This window comes from Scyliorhinus canicula, chromosome 20, assembly GCF_902713615.1.
Source record: "Scyliorhinus canicula chromosome 20, sScyCan1.1, whole genome shotgun sequence".
NCBI lineage: Eukaryota > Metazoa > Chordata > Chondrichthyes > Carcharhiniformes > Scyliorhinidae > Scyliorhinus > Scyliorhinus canicula.
This window is the reverse complement of record NC_052165.1, coordinates 26,604,641-26,626,824: the sequence shown is the minus strand read 5'-3', so window position 1 is coordinate 26,626,824 and position 22,184 is coordinate 26,604,641. Positions and strand designations below refer to the sequence as shown.

General features: G+C 44.7%; 1 protein-coding gene across 4 annotated transcripts in view; it reads right to left on the bottom strand.

Moving 5' to 3' along the window:
• tmem117 (transmembrane protein 117) overlaps positions 1 to 22,184 on the bottom strand; it is a 410,204-nt gene that overhangs the window by 87,725 nt on the left and 300,295 nt on the right. For all 4 annotated transcript variants that reach the window (XM_038780445.1, XM_038780448.1, XM_038780447.1 and 1 more), the window contains one exon: positions 14,711 to 14,808. In XM_038780445.1, coding sequence (XP_038636373.1) covers positions 14,711 to 14,808 — 98 coding nt within the window. The remainder of the gene's footprint in view (positions 1 to 14,710; positions 14,809 to 22,184) is intronic.

The window sequence follows — 22,184 nt, the reverse complement described above, 5'->3', positions numbered from 1 at the left end:
GAGCTCAACCAATGGGAAATGGGCAGTGGGAATTGAAACCATGCTGCTTCAATCCAGGCAGGGATTCTGTAGGTCCCACTGGCTTAGACTTGTGCGCTGTAAGCTGCAGTTGAGGCCTTTTTCGTTATGTAAATAAAAGGATATGGTGTCAGAAGACTGACCTTGGTATTGGCAATGAGGAGTAAAGAAGATTTTTTTTCTTCAGGCTACCGTCGTTGTCGAGAACAAGAGGTAAGAAACAAATGCCTCTCTTTGGTAAACTCTATGGTGTATGCGGAGAAGGCAGGGCCCAACACACAGAATGCATGCATTACTTCTTCTGGGCTAATAATATTGAGGCAGATGAAAAAAAGAAAGTGATCTTACTGCCCAAAAGACAGCGCGATGCAGCTGGTAGTTGCCGGGTGATCCCACTTCTGGGATCTACCTGGGTCGCTGCGCCTCGTGAGATCTAATACGATCTTTTGCAACGCCGTGATGTAAATTCTGCGCATTGTTGCATTCTGGCAAATCAGCACATTAGAGTGAGACAGCTAGTTTCACTCTAATATGCATTCCCAAAATCTAACCAAGGGGTAGGATCTAACTCCCTCGCCTTGGAGACCTCGGGTGAGCGCCGTTCAGTGCTGGTCTCTACAAATGGGGACCAGATGGAAGGGCACTCGTGAGGGTCTCCCAGGGGAATCAGAGACCGCCAGGTGAATGCCCTCTGGATAGCGTGGCACTGGTGTCACCCAGGCACCTTGGCCCTGCCACCTTGGCACTGGCAGACTGGCATCATGGAAGTGTCCCCTTGTTGCCAGACTGGCACTGCCAGGGCCATTGCCAAGATGCAAAGCTGGCATTTGTTGCACAGAGGTGATTGGGCTGGAGGGATGTTCTGCCTGGATGTGGAATAGTGCAGGCCACCCCCCCCCCCCCCCCCCCACACCCCACCGAGGACTCCCTTATGCTGAGATGGGACTTCAGGGGGCGCAGTTTGGGAGTCACATCGTGGGCTCGAGAGTTCAAAATCATTTAATGAGGCAGTAACTTTTTTTTTAAAAATGATCCGAAGCCCTCTGTTATACTACAGATATAGCACTTTAAAATAGCAGGGAGAATGCTGGGGTTCCGGTCACCAAATGCTTGGCCAGATTTGGAAAATTGGCAGAACACTGTGACCATTCGTAAATGAAATGTTGCGAGACAGATTGGTATATAGAATAAACAATCTTGCCCACCTAAAAAGAATTATTGATTCAACTCAAGCTTGATTTTTAGACAATCACTGAAATAGTTCTATATCACTGGAAAATGCAGAAAAAGGGCTCAGGAGTGACAAGGGGCAAGAGACAGCAATGTCCTCTGGTTAGGCGGGAGGGGGGGTCTCATGTAACAGTGACCATTCCTCAACTAAGGGCGCTTGTGTAAGAAAGATGTCAGTTAATCCATAGACTAGTCAAGCACAGCCTGACATAGTCATACTCAAAGTATCGTAACCTTATAAACAATATCTCAGACATCACCATGACCATCTTGGGCATGCACTGTCCCACCGGCAGAATAGACCCAGCTCAACTTGCATCACCTGGCAGTCAAGGAGATGCAATGATGACCCCAAAATACAGAGAACATGCTTCAGAATGTTGCAGATGCCAGATGATGGACTATTTCAAGCACTGCCAAAGGGCACAGCCAAAAGAAAGTTATAAGAATAGGCAAAATGCATGCTGTTCAATGATGAAGCCAAGGCCAGTACTGGCCTGCACCTCGCAGGTGTACCCACTACTAGGAACAGGGCAATACAACTAAACCGCATCATTGCCACCAAGGTCTCCCCAATAATGTTGCATTAGGTGGTAAATGGTCATCCATTGAAAATGGAGATGGACAGGGAAGATGTGGTCTCCATTTTTAGGGAGCAGACATATGATCACCTCCAAGCCGGTATCCAACTCTCACATGACAACAGCTTAAGCATTACTTAGTGTTGCATTCTTTGGGGGTTGTATTTGAATTGATGGTTGCTAAGATGTTCACATGTTTTTAAAAGATTAACTTGAGTTCATAGAATGAACATTGTTTTGCTTTAAAAAATACTTTCCCATTTCTGCAGTACCACACCGGTAGAGTGGGCCGTGTGCTCCCCATACCACAATCTAGTAAAAGTTATGGGTCAGGTGAATTCCATGATACACTTTGGGGTTCTCTAAACCCTGGCCCATAACAGGCAGTAAATATACTGGAGGCAGTTCAGAGGTTTACTCCATACCTGAACGAATGGGCTGGAAGGCTGAGCTTATTTATACTGTAGTTTAGAGGAGTGAGGGGGTGAAGTATTTGATTGAAGCATAAAAGACACTGAACAGCATTGACAAGGTGGACAAGGAAATCATTTTCCTCTTGTGGGCGAGTCCAGAACCTGGTGAACTAGTCAGTCTATCGGTATCCACAGTTCCAAGAACTTGCTTGGATTGATCCATTTGATTTCTCTAACGCTTTTTAAATGTTGTGCATTGGAACCAGCACGGACCACAACCCTGCCATCTTATGATGTAAGCAAAGAAACATTTTGAGATGTTGGAAGGTAAAAAAGTAGAGACATTGCGTCAGACAGGCCCCACTTGCAGTCTGTCCTAAGGACATTCTAAGATTCTGCTATAACAATTTATGCATAAATTCTCTTTAAGACAATCAAAGTTTACTGTGTTATGGCTTTCTATTGTAATTTACAGCTTGCCTATTTGCGCTGTTAGAGTATGCAAACAATTATAATTCTGAAAGGAACTTGAAGAGCTTGTCAAGAGCCAGCAGTAATTTTGACCATACCAATGACGAGCAAGAGTAGGCCATTCAGCCCCTCGGGCCTGCTTCACCATTCAATAAGATCATGGTTGATCTGATTGTGGCCTCAACCCCACATTCTGCTTTGCCCTTATACTCTTGGCTTTCATTCTTCGTCCAGCATTTATCGAACTGTACCTTAAAAATATTCAGTCGCCCTACCTCCACTGCTCTTTGGAGAAGAGAGTTCCAAACACTCACAATCCTCAAGAGAAAAACATGCTTCTCATTTGTGTCTTAAATGGGAGATCCTAGCGCCAGAGATCCGGGTTTGATTCCTGGCTTGGGTCACTGTCAGTGCAGGGACTGCATGATCTCCCCGTGTCTGCGTGGGTTTCCTCCGGGTGCTCCGGTTTCCTCCCACAAGTCCCGAAAGGTGTGCTTGTTAGGTGAATTGGACATTCCGATTCTCCCTCAGTGTACCCGAACTGGCACCAGAGTGTGGCAACACGGGGATTTTCACAGTAACTTCACTGCAGTGTTAATGTAAGCCTACTTGTGACACTAATAAAGATTATATTATTATATTTAGTGTCGTCATACAACATGAGAGACTCCTTATGGGCAACACTTTGTATATTTGGGCTATCTAATAATTCCATTAGCTATTTTCAACTCGATGTGTTCCTGACACTGTGCCATGCTCTTATTCAGGCTCTGCTATTAGTGTAAATGGCATTGACCCCAGTAACTCCCTCCTCTGGTTGGCTGCGAAGCAGGTCAACCTTCCTCACATCGGCTCATTCAATTTCACCTCCAACTCTGCAGCCATCAAATTGTGGGCTTAGATGCTGTGTTTCTGTGTGACCTGCAAACAGAATCTGTTTCTCACCTCCTCATTTGCTTTGCCTCCCTTTCAATGTTACTGTTAAATATGATGCACAAAGTGTCTTTGCGTACCCCCACACCCACTTTGTCAAGCTCCTGCCTGCAAACTAGGAATTCACTGTAATATGAAAATGAAAATGAAATGAAAATCACTTATTGTCACAAGTAGGCTTCAATGAAGTTACTGTGAAAAGCCCCGAGTCGCCACATTCCGGCGCCTGTCCGGGGAGGCTGGTACGGGAATCGAACCGTGCTGCTGGCCTGCTTGAAAAGCCAGTGATTTAGCTGAGTGAGCTAAACCAGCCCCTAAAGGCAGACCCCAGAAAATCTGGCAGGACAAACATTGCCATTTCAATTCCTCACACAAAATAAACACCGACTGCTCCTATTTGGTACCATTTTATGTATTAAGCAATGAAAATCCCCATCAGGTGGTTATAGTGATCGATCACCTGCTGTCTCATTGATTACACTTTAGTAATTGTTTCAATTTAACTAACGATTGATTCTCTTTTTCCAGAAATAGAATTTGGATGGATCTCGACATGGTGGATGATGCTTGAAGCTGTTAAGCACGCACTTTATCTTCATCTGCAGGTTTTTTTTGACTGTTGTCAAACCTATCCCATCTTTCTCCTGGAGTCTTGACAATTTTCATATTTTTCTGTTTGTTTCCGGTGTCACACTGTTGCTTCACTGAGCTGGCCTTTTACATCATTAAACATTTTATACTTTTCTTCTTAGCAATTTGCAGTTCATTAAACATGTCCATCGCCTCGCTGTGATTAAATGATCTGTTTTTTCTGCATTCCTCCACATGTTCAGTAACAAAGGTTCAGTTTAGAGAATTAAAGAAGAATTCGGCCCAAGATTTAACTTGGCTTTTCTTGTTACAGAGTGACTTAGAGGTAGATTTCCACCTTCCCTCCATGTGACGTGACAGATCCCTCCTTAAAATCAGTCAAATTAAAATCAGACAGGTCTATATATGAGCAGGCTATGATCCCGGCATATTACCCCATAGGCTGTAAATATATTTATTTCAAGCAAGTTTCTAGTATTGTTCTAATCTTTGCGACAGACATGCCACTACCTAGATAGCCACAATATCACGAAACGCAACTAAACAAAGCACAACACAACAAAATGTACCCTGTCTTACAGCTCAATGGTGACATCTGAATATTAAAATAAACATTATAGTCATTCGGTAGTCCAGAACTTGAGCAATGCTGAAAAAAATACATTTAATGCTTGGCAGTTAACTGTCAGTCACCACTAACTGGTGCATTCTCCATGGCAATGCCTCTACCAATCAGGGTCCACTCGCCAACTAATCAGCACTTGCTTCTCATTAAACATAAAGTTGTTGTTTCCCCTGACGTTGGTATTCTTGTGATTGGCCTGATGAGTGCAAGATGAAAAACTTTGACAAGATTTTTTTCTGCAACACAGATATGTGCGCCGCCTTTCCACTAAAATCAGTTAACTCTCTCTGCAATCGGTATCACGACTGTCATGTGAAGGAGGATCACCGTTTCTGAGATATTAATCCAGTGTGAAAACAAAGTGCTCACACGGATTTCCCAAAGGGCACAATGACTATGTAATTCAAATCTTCTCCAAGCTCTCTTATCACTTTAGGTGAACCAGAAAAGCATCCAAAAGGAAATAAGAAAATAAAAGTGTCAACCTTGGCTCAATGATCATTAGATCAGAAGACCATGTTCTCACCCCTCAGTCAGAAGTCCTCGGGTTTCATTTCAGCAACAGAAAATAATGTAAGATGACACTCCAGTGTAAAATGCTGCACTTTCAGAAGTACCATCATTCAGAGCAGATGCTAAACTGAGGCCCCAAATGTGTTTATATAATGTCCTATGTTTTCTCATGTATGGAATGATCTGTCTGGACTGTACATGGGACAATACTTTTCACTGTACCTCAGTACATGTGACACTAAATCAAATCCAAATCAAATGTTGACAGGATCTAAGGTGAAGCAGAAACCAACACTCAAGAGCTTTTCTTTATTGAGAGGAATGGTTGACTTTGTTCAGTCCCATAGCTCTCCTCCCACACGCTGGCCGAATTCTCTGGCCATTCGCTGGTGGCGGGATTCTCTGGTCTGGCAATGCAGGATGGTTTCAATGGGAATTCTTACTGACAGAGGTGGAGCAGAGAATCCTGCCGCCTCCCACCATCAGCGACCACGTGGCTGGGAGGCCAGAAAATCCCACCCACCGTGTCCCATCTGCTCCATATTTTTGTGCACTCAAAGTAATTTATTAAACAAGGTCTTTCTAGTCATACTATTAACAGATTCCCCTCCCCTTTCTTTGTTAAACCATTTTTAAGACACACTCAAATAATTTCAAAACAAATCAAAGAGAAAAAATATAAGGGCAGCACGGTAGCATTGTGGATAGCACAATGGCTTCACAGCTCCAGGGTCCCAGGTTCGATTCCGGCTTGGGTCACTGGCTGTGCGGAGTCTGCACATCCTCCCCGTGTGTGCGTGGGTTCCCTCCGGGTGCTCCGGTTTCCTCCCACAGTCCAAAGATGTGCAAGTTAGGTGGATTGGCCATGATAAATTGTCCATAGTGTCCAAAATTGCCCTGAGTGTTGGGTGGGGTTACTGGGTTATTGGGATAGAGGGAGCGGTGTTGACCTTGGGTGGGGTGCTCTTTCCAAGAGCCGGTGCAGACTCGATGGGCCGAATGGCCTCCTTCTGCACTGTAAATTCTATGATGATTAACTATGATTTCCTCACTAAGGACTCTTCCTGCTGAGTCCCTTATTTCCTGTTTCTTTTATTTTGCCGTTATCATTTTTGATCCATGGATGTTAGGCCTGGGTCACTGTCCGTGTCGAGTTTGCACATTCTCCCTGTGTCGACGTGGGTTTCATCCCCCACAACTCAACTCAATATGTGCAGTAAGGTGGATTGGCCATGCTAATTTGCCCCTTAATTGGAAAAAAAAAGTATTGAGTACTCTAAGTAAGGGATCGGGGTGAGTTAAAGAGGGGGATGGGTTATGAATTAGATAATAGACAACCATTTGTATTGGCTGCATATTTAATTATAGCTATTGTTATAAATAAAAATCAATTGAGTTTAAATTTACAAGCCTGGTGACTGTAGTTATTGGGCAGCCAAGGGACAAAGGCAGAGTGTTTTTCTAAGAATTATTTGTTTATTTCAATTGTGTTGCGACTCCAGGTCAAGTTGGGCTGGAATTGACAGCGCACTAGCCCAGGGGGTCGTAACATCACAACCTATTATAATACAAGACATCCTCTTCCAGGGCCTCCAGCAATTTTTTCAGGCAAGCATTCCTTTTCATAAAACAACTGGTGACCTGCATCTACCTATTTTATCTTAAGAGATCTATTTTCTCTAATGTTTCTTTCAGGCTAGCACGGTCCTTGACCTTTTCTCAGTCACACCCTTTGTTGAATGTATATTATCCCATTGAGAATGTTCAGCCACACAACATTCAATGGGCAAACCTTTCTCAGAATGCCCCTCGTGTAGAATGTTTGTTTAGTAAAATCTCATATCGGGGCAGCACGAGGCCCAGTAGATAGTAGCTGCCTATGGCACTGAGGACCCCGGCCCTGGGTCACTGTCCATGTGGAGTTTGCACATTCTGCCCATGTCTGCATGGGTTTCACACCCACAACCCAAAGATGTGCAGGTTAGGTGGATTGGCCACGCTAAATTGCCCCTTAATTGGAAAACAAAAAAAAAAAAATTTTATAAGTAAAATCTACCACTTCTACAACTTAGTGTTTCTGCAACTAAGGTACTGTTAATTATGCTTTTTATTCTCTTCGCTTCTAAAGCCACTGGACATTTGTTATTTTTTCCCACCAAGAATATGATAAACCCTGCTGTACTAGAATACCTGTGTAGAAGATTGACATGTGGAGCATAAAAATGACTGACTTCATATCCCTGGATCACCCAAGGCTGTAAATTTAAGTGCACATTTCTCTAATGTTTGTTTGCTCTCAGAACCTCTGACATCTTCATCATCAAATGTTTCTTCAATACCAGACCACCATACATGCCATCAGGAAGTACCTGTGTGAGGAGGTTGGCTGTCCCTTGCCTTGTATTTCACTAACACTGAAACAACCTCAAGCATAATTCACCCATCACCAGCTCATTCTACAAATTGGTCCGAGTCTTTTGTACCGCAACAATTATCCTTACGAGGATATTTCAAAATATTTTCAGACAAAACTGTTCAAACGTTATTCTTCAACAGCAGCCTTGAGCAATAACACAGCCAGTCTCTTCTGTCACTTCTCCAGCTGGTTGAACTGGCTCTCACTTCTCTTCCACTCACTTTGCCTCGGTGAAAAGTGTTGCTATGGGAACCTACAAGGGCCAAACTCATTTTGTCGCATATCTGAAACATCCTGTATTCCAATTATTATCAAACCTTTCTCTTTGCATCTCTATGCATTATATAAATGGTTGTGTCAATGCCGCATCCCAGTATACATTTAACCTCAAAATTTCATTCACTAAACTTCACAATCTATCCATAGGAGTGATCAGGAATTTTTTGATCTAGACTATGTCTTGAGACAATGGTCCATACCTTCTGGTCTCTAAATAGTACTCCTGAGATAGTCCCAATGCAATAAATCCATCGGAATTGCCTGGGGAGTTTGAATTTCCGATGGGAAACCCCCTTGGTCCCCGGGACCACCTGATTTTGCCACCAACTCTCAGTTAAAAAGTCAGAGACTTCAAAGAATTCCATCTTACTTATCTGGATACTTACCAGGAAATGGTGGACAGAAAAATTCCAGCCTCACTCCTGGGTTACTAGAGAACTGACCCCCTCCACCTCCCCAAACCCCCATCACTCACATAGACCCCCACAACCCCTCTCTCAACCCCTCCCAACTCCTACTCATCTCCCTCAACTTCGACTCCACCCCATCACCCTCCAAACCAACCTCACCTTCGTACTCACTTCCAGCTGCCATCCAACACCCTTACCCACTTATTTTGCATCCTCCCCCACTTTACCTTCTCTCCGTAGCTTTTCAAAGCAGCTTTGGGACATTTCAACTATTTATCAGAATACAGCGGCTAGTGCAGTAATAAAAGGACATGATTTCTGAGCAGATTCTCTGCGCTGATACCTCTGAGGTTTCCTGTACTGAGTCAGTTTGGAAGATTTCGGCCAATGTGCTTCAAATGAAAATGAGGGTGGCAAGGTGGTCCTTCTACTGTGACTAATATTGCAATAGTGTAAAGTAATCAGTACCTTCTATAAAATTGTGCATCTCGTACTCATCTGCAGGCTATTAAAAAGTTGTTGCCACATTTGGATGTGTCTGAGAAGTGACGCACTTGCACCTGATTGGCTCTTCTTCGACTATATAATACTTTTTGAGAGTGTCATTTATATTTCAGACGTGTAACTTCAATATATAAGCAAAAGACAATGCAAGACTGTTTTTTTTGTTCTGGGTTTTAAAAATTTAAAGCACATTAAATTATTAAATTTACTTGGATTAAGTTCTGGACCTATGTTGATCACTTCATCAAGGAAGCACCTTGAAATTTGGTTTAAAGAGATGAGCCAGGTCACCAACCAGTGGTTGTAACTATACTGCCAAGATTAGTGAAATACTGTCAATGTTGGTATTTTCAGTAAATAGGCAAGAACTCTGTATTACCTTTATACATCTATACATTTGAAAGGGATTGAAATCTAATCTGCAATAGTAAAGCAACATATAGGGCAGCCTAGTGTCACAGGGGCTCGCACTGTTGTCTCTCAGTCCATGCTCCAGGTTCGATTCCGACCTCGGGTGACTATCTGTGTGGAGTTTGCACATTCTTCCCGTGTCTGCGTAGGTTTCCTCTGTGCGCTCCGGCTTCCTCCCACAGTCCAAAGATGTGCAGGTTAGGTGCACTGACCATGCTAAATTGCCACTTAGTGTCAAATGTTAATTGGGTTGCACGGTTACGGGGATAGGGCGGGGTAGGGTGCTCTTTCGGAAAATGGGTGCAGACTCGATGGCCTCCTTCTGCACTGTAGGTATTCTATGATTCTACATACCAGAATAGATGCAAACTGTTGTGGCTAGCAGTGCTGTTATGAAGGCAGGAGATCTATTCCTTGTAGTCGCCAGCGATCTGTAAGGTTGACTGGCTAGGCCACTCTAAAGCTAGAAAGATTGAGGTGAACAGATGCATGTGCCAAGCACCAGATTTGGGGAGAGTGTGACTCTAAAACAGGTGCAAAGTGATGACTAACATGCCACAATATTCAGGCCCATAATACAGCATCTGAAAACGCTTTACAAAGCTCACTAGTTATCACTATACTGGGGAAAGGAGTGAATGAGAGGCAAAGTTATTGCCTCTTCATGTTGAATTTTCATCTCTTTTTGCAGCTAATATGTCTCATTCACAGATAGACGGAGGGGGGGGGGGGGAGGTTATCGGGCGGGGGATCAGCAGCCATGGCTGGAATGTGGCTCTCCGTGGGCTCCCCACTTCCCGATGCAGGGTCCCCCGATCAGTCACTGAGTGCGTTTGAGGCTTTTCAGGGGGCCTTAACGATCAATCAGACTGACAGTAAAAAATAAATCCTGGGATTTGAGAATTCTATTGAGTGTTAAGTAAGGCTTTATTTTACACAAAAATCACAGCTCTTGTGACAAGAGTTGCGGAAGAGTTGACATAGTAATAATGCTTTCAAAACAGCACTGGGGAAGGTTTGGCCTATATCGTCTGTCCTAGATTGTGGGCACTGCATCTCACACGGTGATCATTTCGGGAAAGGGGATAAAAATGACAAATACAGTGATGTGATAGCAGGAAAAACAATCCATACCTCAAATCACATTAGCAAAATGTTTTGCCAAATAGAAACAAATAGTTCCAGATATTTTTCTATTATTAGATGCTATTCTTTTTCTAAATATTTGGTTCACTTACTGATACCTACCAGATAGTAATTTGTATAGCTGCTTCACAATGGTCAACTTATGTTTGTTAACTAAATTGCTGAGCAAATTAATAACAGCTTGCATTTATATAGTGCATTTAATGTAGAAAAATGACCCAAAGTGTTTTACAGATATATAATCAGACAAAGGAGACATTAGAAGTGGTGACCAAATGTTTAATGAAAGAGTTGTGTGTTAAGGAAGATCATAAAAGAGCAGCGAGAGGTGGCAAGGCTTTGGCATGGATTCCATGTTGTGAGGTCCAGTCAGCTACCGACGCACTATTTTTCATGTTGCGGTGATTGTTAAGTTGTGTTGTTTGGCAGAGTATTTTTGTACTAGGAACAGTCACATCTTTGTCCTCAATTTCATACGGCCCAAATTATTAAACGTTTATGATATCAAATGTTTTTTAATCCAAAGGGAAGCACAACAGATACTAGAAGCATGATTTAAAAACAGAAAATGCAGGAGATGCTCGACAGATCTGTCAGCATCTGTGGAGGGAGAAGCAGAGTTAACGTTTCAAATCATCAGATGAAAGCTCCCAGATCGGGGTCAGCTTTGTTTCTCTTTCTAACGGTGCTTACTGAATTCCCAGATTTTCCTGTTTTTGTTTGTTTGGTCCAATCAAGTTTGGACCCTTTTGCAAAATTGAAGAAACCAATTAATAGAAAATCAGCACATTTTATCAAGATTTAAAAATTAATATTTATGCACACTTCATGTCAACCTTTGCTGTATTAATTCCTGTGTCCAAATTCAGATCGAAAAGTGCTCTACTGTATTAACTCATCAGGCTGCAATTGATGTTGTTGTCAGTGGAGACACCACAGCAGCACTGGCTGAAGGGTATAGTTGCAGCAGGGCATGTTTGCTTTGACAATTTTCATTATAAACATGAACATAATGCACAGCTTTAAAATGGTCTGCTTGCCCTGGTTTAATGATCTCCTGGCTTCACCTGAAGACTACACTTGGATTTGGCTTCCAGCATTAATGCCACAGGAGATCCGCTATAGTCCACAACAGAGTCATTTTGTATCTTTCTTAATGTTTTCAAGAAAGAAATAGATATAATTTTGATAAAAAAATGGGTGAAAGAGATAAGGGCAGCAGGTGGGGAGGTGGATTTGAGAGATCAGCCATGATCTGATTGAATGGCACAGCAAGCTCAGAGGGCTGAATTGCCTACATCGGCTCCTAATTCCTATGTTCCTATGTAATATCAAGGCTGGGACCATCTGAGGCATCATCAAGCAATGTTTCATATCAACATTCAATTACTTGGATAAAAGCTGGAGCTATTCTCCTTAGAGAAGAGAAAATTAAGAGGAGATTTGATAGAGGCATCCAGAATTGTGAGGGGTCCGGACAGAGTAGCTTGGGAGAAACTGGTCCCGTTGGTGGAAAGGCCAAAAGCAGATGAAGCTGATTGGCAAAAGAAGCAAAGACGGCACGAGGGAGGGAAAATCTTTTTGTGCAGCGAGTTGGCAGGATTTTAAACAGACTGCCTGACATTGTGTCAAAAAAGAGGCAGCACGGTGGCACAGTGGTTAGCATTGCTGCCTACGGCGCTGAGGACCCGGGTTCGAATCCCGGCCCTGGGTCACTGGCTGTGTGGTGTTTGCACATTCTCCCCGTGTTTGCGTGGGTGTCACCCCCACAACCCAAAGATGTGCAGGATAGGTGGCTTGGCCACGCTAAATTGCCCCTTAATTGGAAAAAATAATTGGGTACTCTAAATTTTTTTTTAAAAGAACCTCAAAAAATAATTAGTTCATTATCAGAAGAGAAAGCAATTACAGGGCCAGGGAGAAAAGGGTCTGGGAGTGGGACTAGGTGAGTTGTTCTCACAGAGAGCTGACACAGGCACGATGGGCTGAATGGCTTCCTCCTGTGTTGCAACCATTCTATCATTCGGTAATTGGCCTAACAGTACCCACAGGAACACTGATATTGCTGGTGCTGGTTTCCAAATGGACAGTGTTCTCTGGGGTGATCAGACATGGGAATAGATGGCTGAATATTGGTTTTCCCAATCCCAGTTTTCACTTTCCACCCAAAACAGATGCAACACAGACCAACGTCTACAGCTTCCAACTAATTATTCATTTATCATGCCGACTTTGGCTTTTATTGCTTGTCTTTTCAAATTAAAAGATCAAATAGTCCTACCAGCAAAACTGACCGAATTTGCTGCAGTGAAATCTATGTGATTGAGATCAATTTTACAACATCAAATAGAGTATAGCATCAGAGTTAATTTTAGTCCATGGTTATTAAGATCAAATTCATCTTCCGGGACTACAATCTAAATCAGCAAATTAACGTGTCAAACTTAGTTTCCACAATTGTAAATCCTCTGTAACAACAAATACTGTTGTGGTATAAAGAGTATGAGGAGTCTATCTATACCTGTACAATAATTTAGGGTTTGTAATATTGAGACAAAGAATTATTACATAAAACAAATTTTAAAACTCCAGGTGTGGTATAACCAAGCTTCTATATTATTAAAGCAAGAATTCACTCCCCTGTACTTAAATCCTCTTACGATGAAGACGAACATTCCATTCACCTCCCTAATAGCTCGTTGCACCTGCATGCTAGCCTTCAGTGACTTATGGATAAGGTCCTTTGTACATCTACACTTTCTAATTTATTACCATTTAGGAAATATTCTGCACGTCTGTTCCTTCTACCAAAGTGGACCACCTCACATTTTGCCACATTATACACCATCTGCAAAGAGAGTGACCCACCTATTCCTACTCTCGCTGCCTGTTGGCCAATCCCTAATCCATGTCAGTATATAACCCTTGTTCTTTTGTTGTGCTAATTAACCTCCTGTGTGGGATGTTATCAAAAGCCTTCTGGAAATCCAAATACTGTGGGCGAAATTCTCCGCCCCCCACGACGGGTGGGAGAATAGCGGGAGGGCCTTCCCGACTTTTTTGACGCCCTCCCGCTATTCTCCCACCCCCCCGCCGAAATCCCGACACGAATCGCTGCCGCCGTTTTTTTACGGCCGGCAGCGATTCACAGCTGTTAGAAGGGCCGAAGTCCCAGCCCTTTACGACCTTTTTACGAACGGCAAACACACCTGGTCCTGCCGTTCGTAAAAACGTCGTGACTACCTGGAAAAAAATAACCATGGCACCGATTGGCACGGCAGTACCACGGCCGTGCCAAGGGTGCCATGGGCCCGCGATCGGTGCCCACCGATCGCGGGCAGCGGGCCCGATGCCCGCGCACTATTTGTCCTTCCGCCGCCCCGCAGTATCAATACGCGGGGCGGCTGAGGGGCAACCCGGACCGCGCATGCGCGGGTTTCGCGCAAAAACGCGGTGACGTCACCCGCGCATGCGCGGGTGGCGTCTTCCCACCTGCGCATGCGCGGCTGACGTCATATGACGCGTCAGCCGGCGCTAAGTCCGACAAGCGGGTTTAACGATTTTCGTTAAGCCCGACTTGTCGGAGCCTCCGACGTCGGGCTGCTAGCCCCGACGGGGGACCAGAATCGGTCCCCCGTCGGGAAGGGGCGCGATGCCGTAAAACCCGCCCGGGTTTTACGGCGGTTTGACGATTTTTCCCGTTTTGGGAGAATTTCGCCCTGTATACCACATCTATCGACTCTCCTTTGTTATTTTTCTTAGTAACATCCTCAAAATCTGCAACAAATCATCAAACATGATTTCCCATTCATAAATCCATGCTGACTATACCCAATCAGATCAGGATTGTCCAAGTGTTAATTTATCACATCTTTATGATGGATTCTAGCATTTCCCCTATTATAGATGTCAGGCTAACAGGTCTGTAGTTCCCTGTTTTTTTTCTCTCTTCCTTCCTAAATATTAGGGTGGCATTTGCACGCTCTAGAATCAATAGGATTTTGGAAGGTGATCACCAATGCATCCACTGTCCCTATAGCAACCTCTTTCAACAACCTGGGATGCACAAGACCAGGTCATGGAGACTTATCAACTATAGACCCTATTGAATCAATATGATAGTGATTATAAAATAAGACAGTTTGGATAAAATGCCAGTTCAGTCTTACCAGAACAAGACAACCCTGTTATATCCCTTTCTCCAGAAAGCTCGAGCAGTCCTTCCCCAAGCAGGATACAAATTATCTTGAAGCATCATATCTGTGACCTTCATTGAAACAAAATGGAAGCAAGTGTTACATTATTGCTCAGAGGATTTTTTGTTCTATTTTTTCTTTTTCTTTCCAGTGTATCTGTCTCCCCTTGGTCAGGGAACTTCATCAACAGCGCTAATAAACTTTGGCACTTCAATATGTGGCCTTCGTGAAGTAAGTAGACAGCTCATTCTGTGGAAAATGTGGAGCTGGATTCTCCGCTTCTCAAGCCGCGTGTTTCTCAGCAGCAGGCTGTTCGCTGGTGGCAGAATTGTCAATGGGATTTCCCATCGAAGCCACCGCACGCCAATGGGAAATCCATGGGTGGGAGTGTGCTGCCGGCGGGAACAGGGAATCCCAAAGGCCGGAGAATTCTGGCTGTGGTGTGCAAAAGCTCTAGACATCATAATAAAAATTTATTCTAAAATGCTCTCTAAGGTAGATAATTATAAATGAAAATGAAATGAAATCAAATGAAAATCGCTTGTTGTCACAAGTAGGCTTCAAATGAAGTTACTGTGAAAAGCCCCGAGTCGCCACATTCCAGCGCCTGTTCGGGGAGGCTGTTACGGGAATTGAACCCGCGCTGCCAGCCTTGTTCCACATCACAAACCAGCTGTTTAGCTCACTGTGCTAAACCAGTCCCTAAAAAAAAACATACTTTTGTGATGTTAGAGCATTCCTAATGGTTTGTACTTTCTTTGCAGGCTGAAAGATTCACATTCTTATGAGTAGGCCAATATTTAAGTGCCAATAAAAATTGAAGTAATTGTTTGGGTACTTTTGAGCAGAGTGCAAGTTACAGATTTTTAAAAAATATTTCAAATGGCTAGGCCAGCATTTATTGCCCATCATTAATTGCCCACCTTGGTGGTGAGTGAGCCACCTTCTTGAACTACTGTACACACACAGCGCTGCTTAGGTTTTGACCCAAGGACAATGAAAGAACGCCAATATAATTTCAAGTCAGGGTGTGGCTTGGATGGGAACTTGCAGGTTGGGGGTGGTTTTCCCATGGATCTGCTGCTCTTGTCCTTCAAAGTGGTAGAGATCGTAGGTTTGTAAGGTACTGTCGAAGGAGTCAGTGAGTTGTTGCAGTGCATCTTGCAGATGCCACACATTGCTGTTGCTGTGCGTTGGTAGTGGAGGGAATGAACGCTAAAGGTAGGGGATAGCGTGCTGATTGGCTGCTTTGGATGGTGTCAAGCTTCCTTGAGTAGAGTTGTTGGAGCTGCACTAATCCAGGCAAGGGGAGAGCATTTCATCACACTGCTGACTTGGACCTACTAGATGGTGGATAGACTTTGGGGAGTCAGGAGGGGAGTTACTCACCACAGAATTTACTGCCTCTGACCTGTTTTCATAGTCTCTATATTTTATCTGGTTGGTCTATTTCAGTTTCTGATCAATGATGACGGTTAAGGTAACTCCTAGTTATGGCTTACCTCACCAGCTTCTACCTAGACTATAGGAGGGGCTGATACTGAAATTCCCGGCTCCCTCCACTCTGGAAGAGCCACAGGAGTGGTGGCAGAACTAGGTGGACCCATCTATTTTAGAATAGGGGGTTACCGTCCCTTGGATCTTCATGTGGTTGCCGGGACCTCTCGTGTGGCTTTGACTTTTCCTTCGAGTGGGTGCAGACCTGTGGCATCCACTTGGAATCGCAAGTCCGTAACTTCTGTAGCCTAGAAGTTACATTTCTCATTTTTAAGGCAGACTCCCGCCTCTGAATCACTTTAGTACCTCTCCCAAACTTAACATGTGCTCCTCATCTGTGCTTTCAATGTCTAAATCATCATCTAGGTAGACCATCACTTTGGGGATACCCTGAAGAGGTTTTTCCGTAGTGCGCTGGAAAATAGCACAGGCTTAGGGAAAACTGAAAGGAAGGCCCGTGTACTGAAATAGGCCCTTTTGTGTATTAATCATGGTGAACCTTTGGGGCTCTTCCAACTGCAGGTACGCATGGCTGAGGTCCAGCTTGCAGTAGGCGAGACCTCCCGCCAGCTTGGCGTAGAGATCCTTCATTCGGGGCATTGGGTACTTATCCACCTGGACAACCTGGTCGATCGTTAGCTTATAGTCCCCACAGATTCTTATTGATCGGCCTGGCTACAGAAGGGGACTATGTCTGCCCACTTGAAAAATTGCACTGGTTTAATTATTCCAAGCTCCTCTAATCGCTTTAGCTCAGCTTCAACCTTTTGACACAGGGCGTAAGGAACTGGTCTATCCCTAAAAAGGTTAGGCGTCGAGCCTGGATTGACACAAAAGTGTTGTCCTTCACGTCTTTGATCCGTTCCAACTCATTGTGGAACACATCCTCGTAACTTGGCAGGACATCGTGAAAAACGCTGTTTGAAATTTTAAAGTTTTTCATCCCGTTTAGTTTAATTCGCTGTAACCAGTCCCTTCCAATCAAGCTTGGTCTGTACCCCTCTACGACAATCAAAGGCAGCTGGGTGGGATTATGGGGACCGGGTGGAGGCATGGGCCAAAGTAGGGTGTTCTTTCCAAGGTCCGGTGCAGACTCGATGGGCCGAATGGCCTCCTTCTGCACTGTAAATTCTATGATAATGAAGCAGTCCATGTCCAAATGCGGAAAGTCCTGGACAATATCCAGGCTTTGGTTGACAAGTGGCAAGTATCATTGGCGCCACATAAGTGTCAGCCAATGACCATCTCCAACAAGAGAGGATCTAATCATCACCCCTTGACATTCAATGGCATTACCATTGCTGAAACTCTCACAATAAATAATCTGGGGGTTACCATTAACCAGAAACTGAACTGGATTAGCCATATAAATATTCTGGGCGGAATTCTCCACTCCCGGGAAAAATCACGACGGCCTCAGGGGCCGCTCCTCGCCCCCTATTCTCCCCTCCCGGCGGGGCTAGGAGCGGCGCTCCGTAACTCTCGGCCGCCGAGCGGCGCGCCGAGAGTGACGCGACAGCTGCGCCTATGTGACGTCAGCCGTGCATGCGCAGGTTGGCCGGCTCTAACCCGCGCATGCGCGACTGACGTCACGACGGCTGACAGCTCGAACCCGCGCATGCGCGGTGGCCGTCTTTCCCCTCAGCCTCCCCGCAAGACATGGCGGCTTGATCTTGCGGGGCGGCGGAGGGGAAATAGTGCGTCCGATTGAGACGCCGGCCCAATGATCGGTGGGCACCGATCGCGGGCCTGTCCCCTCCCAAGCACAGTCGTGGTGCTCATTCCCCACCAGGCCCCCTACAAGCCCCAAAACGGCATCTCACGGCGACTTCACAATGGCAGCGACCAGGTGTGGTTGCCACCGTCGTGAAACGGTCGCGAACGTCAGGCCGCTCGGCCCATCCGGGTCGGAGAATCGCCGGTCGCCGTGAAAAACGGCGAGCGGCGATTCTTCCGAGCGGGGGCGTGGGAGAATCGCGGGGGGGAGGGGGGGGGGCGCCAGGGGGTCGTGAAATTAGTTGGGGGGGCCCTCCCGCGATTCTCCCACCCGGCGTGGGGAGCGGAGAATCGCACCCAATGTGACTACCAGAGCAGGTTAAAGGCTAGGAATCCTGCGGAGAGTAACTCACCTACTGACACCCCAACGTCTGTCCACCATCTACAAGGCACAGGTCAGGAATGTGATGGAATGCTCCCCATTATCTGGATGAGTGCAGCTCCAACAACACTCAACAAGCTTGATACCAGGGTGGCACAATGATAACACTGCTGCCTCACGGCGGTGAGCGCCCGGGTTCTACCGCGATCCTGGATCACTATCCGTGTGGAGTTTGCACATTCTCGTTGTGTTTGTGTGGGTCCCACCCCCACAACCCAAAGATGTGCAGACTAGGTGGATTAGCTATGCTAAATTGCCCCTTAATTGTAAAAAAAAAGAATTGGATACTCTCTAAAAAAAGAGATCCAGGACAAAGCAGCTGCTTGATTGCTACCCCATCCACATACATGCATACATTCACTCATTCCACCACTGATTCATTTGCTTCAAAACAATAATGGAAAATCAATAAGTATTATGCAAAATTGTGAGCACTAACAATGCTGTAAGATACAATTAGAAAATCCGTCAAACTACATGCAAGGTCAGAAATGACAAAGCTATGCCAGTTCGATCAGATCAATTCATCTAAAATTATTGATAACTTTGCAGGGTTATGTATTACCGTATGGCGGCAAAACATCTCAAAGCACTCGATGCACGATGAATTGCACAATGGATTATAACTCATTCACTGTCAAAAGAGACAGAATCATATTTATTTACATTGTACAGATGTCAAATAGCACATTTATCATTTCCCAAATAAATTTACACTCCTTGCATTTCAGGTCAAACAGTGACAGTTTCAACCATTACATTTGCTAGTAAACTCCTCTGTTTAAATAATAACATTTTTCATTCACATGCGAGCATTTCATTATTTCCCAATGTCACAATCAAAAAAGAAAATGGTAATCAACATTATTTCTTCTTTGCGTGGAGTGTGCACATTCTCCCCGTGTCTGCGTGGGTCACAGCCCCACAACCCAAAGACTTGCAGGTTAGGTGGCTTGGTCATGCTAAAGTGCCCCTTAATTGGAAGAAAATTAAAAAATATATATTTCTTCTTAAAAGTCATAGCATGCTGTAGCAGAGAAACAAGCTATGTGGCCCTTTACAGGTGTACTGCTTTGCTTCTCTGAAGTTTGAACCAATAGGGTAGATCTTGACCTTTGATAGTTTAAAACAGGCGAGAGCTAGATGACAATGCTGGCTTTGTTTACATAGCACCTGCAGGTAGAAAGATGCCCCAATTGTACCTCACAGAGGTGTAAGATGCCACAAATGTAAGCAAAAACAAATGAAGAAATCTTAAGAGTAGGAAAAAAACCAGTTTGGTCAAAGAGGTGGATTGAAAACATTGTCAAAGGAAGGGATAGATTATGGGGCCTGAGGCCATATATGTGGCTGTTAACAGTGGGGCCCAGGCAGAGGGAGGGATGCATGGACGAAGTCTAAGAAACGGAGGCGTGGATTTTCTGATCCCATTATTTTGTTGGGTGGGATCAGCAATGAGAACGACATAGGAGTGCGACGTGACTGGCCCTGTCCCTCAGCAGTGACGTATTAGAAATTACAACATTCAACATCGAGAGTATCATTATAATACATTTACATATCATTGTCAGGGCTCTACGCCTGAATCGTTCTCCCAATGGTAAGAAAATCCATTCATGATGGTGTGAGGGCAGGCCGGCATGTATCACGGCATGCACCTGGTGGACAGACCTCCAAGAGGAGCTCAGGTGAGTGCATCGCTCAAGGGGGAAGAGGGTCCTGCCCAGGCACTGCCCCTTGGCAGTGCCGGAGTGGGATTATGTGCACTGGAGCGGCCTTTAAAATTGAAAGGTAAACTGGTGGCAGAGCGGGCATGCAGGTAGGGCAGGCTCACCCACCTCTTGCCATATTTTTTTAATATGTTCATGGCGATACAGCAGAGAAGGCTGCTGTTGGTGGCTTTAACACATTTTGATTCCGCCTGTTGTAGGACTCTGCCAGATGGAGGGAAAATTCCTCCATGGGATGGAGGAGTACGTTAATGTGGCTGAAAATGCACAAGAGGATAGAGTTAGAGGAGCAGGGCAGAGGGTTGTTGGAAGCATTGAAGTGGTGAAGGAGATTACAGAGACAGTAAAGGACAAGGATAAGAATTTCAAATTGAAGGTGCTGGAGGATCGAGAGCCAGTGTAGGTCAATACGAATCAATTTTTACATCTTTCTTTCATTTATTTCATTTAAAGGTGTGGTTTTGTTGCAGTTTTAAAAATACAAAAGTATAACTAAGAAATTGTAAAATGTTTCTGCACAAATGTAAAACAGTGTGGTACAACAATTGTAAAAAAAAGGGTGCATCAGGTGGAAATATTAGGTCCTGCTCGCCATGATGCCCGCCATTAACTTGAAGTAGTTAATAATGACTAATTAGGAGGCTAATGAGGCGGACAGGGAGGACTTTACTGGATCTTCTCAGTGTAGGAGCCGCCTGTTGCTGAATACCAAGCCTAGCCCCTCCATGGAGGGAGCTTCGCAGCTGCAGTACAGAGGCCACAATAAGAAGGCCTTGGGGACGAAAGGCTGCAGCATGGCCCAAATGTTTCCTCTGGAATGCTTTTCCCTCTGCACCCAGGGGCCGACCAGCTTTGGCCCTCGTCAGCACTTCCAAGGACACCTCATCTTGAGGCACCTCGTACTCTCCTTGTTGCCCGACTAGCTTCTCGTGTTGGGGCTGCCTGCCATCCAAAGCTGCAGGCCCTCTGATTGGGTTTGCAGAACATGGAAGGCAAATTGACAGGGTTCTGGAAGGTGGCTGTCTTATCCCGCATGAGACCAATGGGGTGGGAATGATCACCTTCCTTGTGGTTCTCGCTGAGTACAAGCTCTCCCGCTGAGGGAAAGTGAAACTCCATTCAATCCAAATATACACATTCAGAGAACTCTATTCACCGACCATGGAGAGACCCGGTAGGGATCTACCGGGAGTTGTGTATAACGCAACAGTAAATAAACCAAAGGTCTTTATTGTTACTTGGTGTGGACTCTCCGCGTCCTTATTAGAATGGCCTCTTAATTAGTCAGCTCCTGGAAGAACCCACAGGTCAGCAGGACTTATAGACCATTAGTGACGATACATCCTGCATTTGGAAAAATAGTTTCAAAGGCTGCAAGATTCAGGCCATCATTTTCAATATATATCTGTTGGATTTTCTGTGGGATTATCAGGCCACAGGGCGGTTGGGAGAGGGTGAATTGGCACGAGGGGATAGAAAGAAATGATGAGCAGGCAGGGCAGCAGGAGAAAGCTGATTGAGGTGACAGGACTCCACACTGGACAAGAGGCCTCAGGCCTCAGGCAGGTGATGCTTTGAAAATATAGCCACAGCAAAATTTGTTGGATTGGTTCTCGGTGTAGATAGAACCTAAGTATAATTGATCCGTCAGCCCAATTATACCCCTGTTTATGCTCAATAAAGCCTGTAAGTATAATAGGCAAGTAGAAACACAACAAAACAGAAAATGTGGCACCCTTATAGGAAGTACATTAAAATACATTTAATGAGTTGTAGATAAAATAAGGTAAACTGGATAGATTAAATTGTTTGAATCCGGTGTCGCAGTTGTTAGCATTGCTGCCTCACGGCACCGAGGTCCCAGGTTCGATCCCGGCTCTGGATCAGTGTCCGTGTGGAGTTTGCACGTTCTCCCCGTATTTGCATGGGTTTCACCCTCACAACCCAAAGATGTGCAAGGTAGGTGGCTTTGCCATGCAAAATTGCCCCTTAATTGGAAAAATTAATTGGGTACTCTAAATTTTATTTTTTTTTAATTGTCTGAATTCTATTTTAATTCTAT